The sequence below is a fragment of the Maylandia zebra genome, linkage group LG12, assembly GCF_041146795.1.
Source record: "Maylandia zebra isolate NMK-2024a linkage group LG12, Mzebra_GT3a, whole genome shotgun sequence".
Taxonomy (NCBI): Eukaryota; Metazoa; Chordata; class Actinopteri; order Cichliformes; family Cichlidae; genus Maylandia; species Maylandia zebra.
The window spans coordinates 38,013,787-38,015,687 of NC_135178.1; the positions used below are offsets into that span (position 1 = coordinate 38,013,787).

A 1,901-nucleotide genomic window follows, 5' to 3' on the forward strand; every position below is an offset into this window, starting at 1 on the left:
GGCCGGAGGAGCTGACCGCCCGAAGGCGCCGGCGAAGGTGCCGGGCCCGGCGGCAGCCCTCTGATGGCAGGCCACGTTTGCCAGTCGATCGGGGTGGGAGGGCACAACCCTAGAAAAAAACTTACCTGTTAAAATAAAGCCTGTATAAAGGAAAGAAAAAACTTACCTGTTAAAATAAAGCCTGTATAAAGGAAAGAAACAAAAAGGAAAACACTTATTCACCTGGGCTCGACTGAAGAAGGCACTTCTATGCCGAAACGTCTCGCGATAGCCCATTAGCTCTCAAACCCAAGACATGGGTAATTTTTGGAACCGCCGGGCAGGGTCTCCACCTCCCGGCCCCCATTGATGGACAGTGCAGTCAGGCCCTTGGTGGCCTGTTATCACCTAAACCCTAACCCCCTAACCAGACCCCCCTCCCCTCCGGCGGCCGGACATGCTGAAGTGTATCCCCCTGTGGCGCTGCAACCGCCACGTCGAGTCGGTGGACAAGCGGCATTGCAACTTGCAGACGGTTCCTGATGAAATATTTCGATACAGCCGCAGTTTGGAGGAGCTTCTCCTTGATGCCAATCAACTCAAAGAGCTACCAAAGCCTTTCTTCAGACTACTGAACCTCCGGAAACTTGGCCTGAGCGACAATGAGATCCAGAGACTCCCGCCTGAGGTGGCTAACTTCATGCAACTGGTGGAATTGGACATCTCCAGGAACGATATTTCTGAGATCCCAGAGAGCATTAAGTTTTGCAGGGCCTTGGAGATTGCAGACTTCAGTGGAAACCCCCTCTCCAGATTGCCGGATGGTTTCACTGAACTCCGAGCGCTCGCTCACCTGGCCCTCAATGATGTGTCATTACAGATGTTGCCCAATGACATTGGAAATTTGGCCAACCTGGTGACGTTGGAGCTCAGGGAGAACCTGTTGAAGTCTCTGCCCACGTCGCTCTCTTTCCTGGTGAAACTGGAACAGCTGGACCTGGGCAGCAATGAACTGGAAGTTTTGCCGGATACCCTCGGCGCTCTCCCCAACCTAAGGGAGCTGTGGCTGGACCGTAACCAATTGTCCTCATTACCACCAGAGCTGGGAAACCTTCGTAGGTTGGTGTGTCTGGATGTGTCGGAGAATCGTCTGGAGGAGCTCCCGTCAGAGCTGAATGGCCTCCTGGCTCTCACAGACCTGCTGCTCACACAGAACCTGCTGGAGGTCGTCCCGGACAGCATAGGGTCTCTGAAACAGCTGTCCATCCTGAAGGTGGACCAGAACAGACTGACCCATCTGACTGATTCAATAGGCGAGTGTGAAAACCTCACAGAACTTGTCCTGACGGAGATAAGAAAGATCTAACCCAAGACATGGGTAATTTTTGGACCCGCTGGGCAGGGTCTCCACCTCCCGGCCCCCATTGATGGACAGTGCACTCAGGCCCCTGAAAGGGTGGCCTGCTATCACCATAATCCTAACCAGCCCGTGCCTCGTGGGGGTGGGAGATGCCCCTGCCTGGCCCTAAAACCCTAACCCTAACCAGGGGGGGGTTACAAGAAGTGCAGAGCTAGAACTAGTGTGGCTCCACTACACAGTCAGGACTGTAAAGTTAAGAAACCACTAATTCAGACTCAGGCCTTATATTTTCTGTTCTTTGTGTCAGGACAAGAAGTGAAAAGTTGTTGGGTGGAAAAAGGAATGAATGAATACATGACTTTTGCACACAGATCTCATTAACACACAAAACACATCCCATCTGAGGCCAGACAAATGTGGACTGTGAAGGCTCTCTATTGCACATTTAACTGTTGTCAAAGTAACAGCTGAAAAAAATATATTTTGCTGTACTACTAGTGTAAAAAGTGAAATTAAAAAAGGAAAAAAGAAGAAGAAGAAAGGCAACCATTCAGTAGTTCTT

The 1,901-nt window shown here is 51.1% G+C and overlaps 1 protein-coding gene across 1 annotated transcript; it reads left to right on the plus strand.

The window, feature by feature from the left end:
* Positions 1-385: 385 nt before the first annotated feature.
* Positions 386-1,461, plus strand: LOC143421541 (uncharacterized). Its single transcript, XM_076891220.1, has one exon. The coding sequence runs from the start codon at positions 437-439 to the stop codon at positions 1,343-1,345; it is 909 nt and encodes a 302-aa protein (XP_076747335.1). The 5' UTR covers positions 386-436; the 3' UTR covers positions 1,346-1,461.
* The last annotated feature ends 440 nt before the right edge of the window (positions 1,462-1,901 follow it).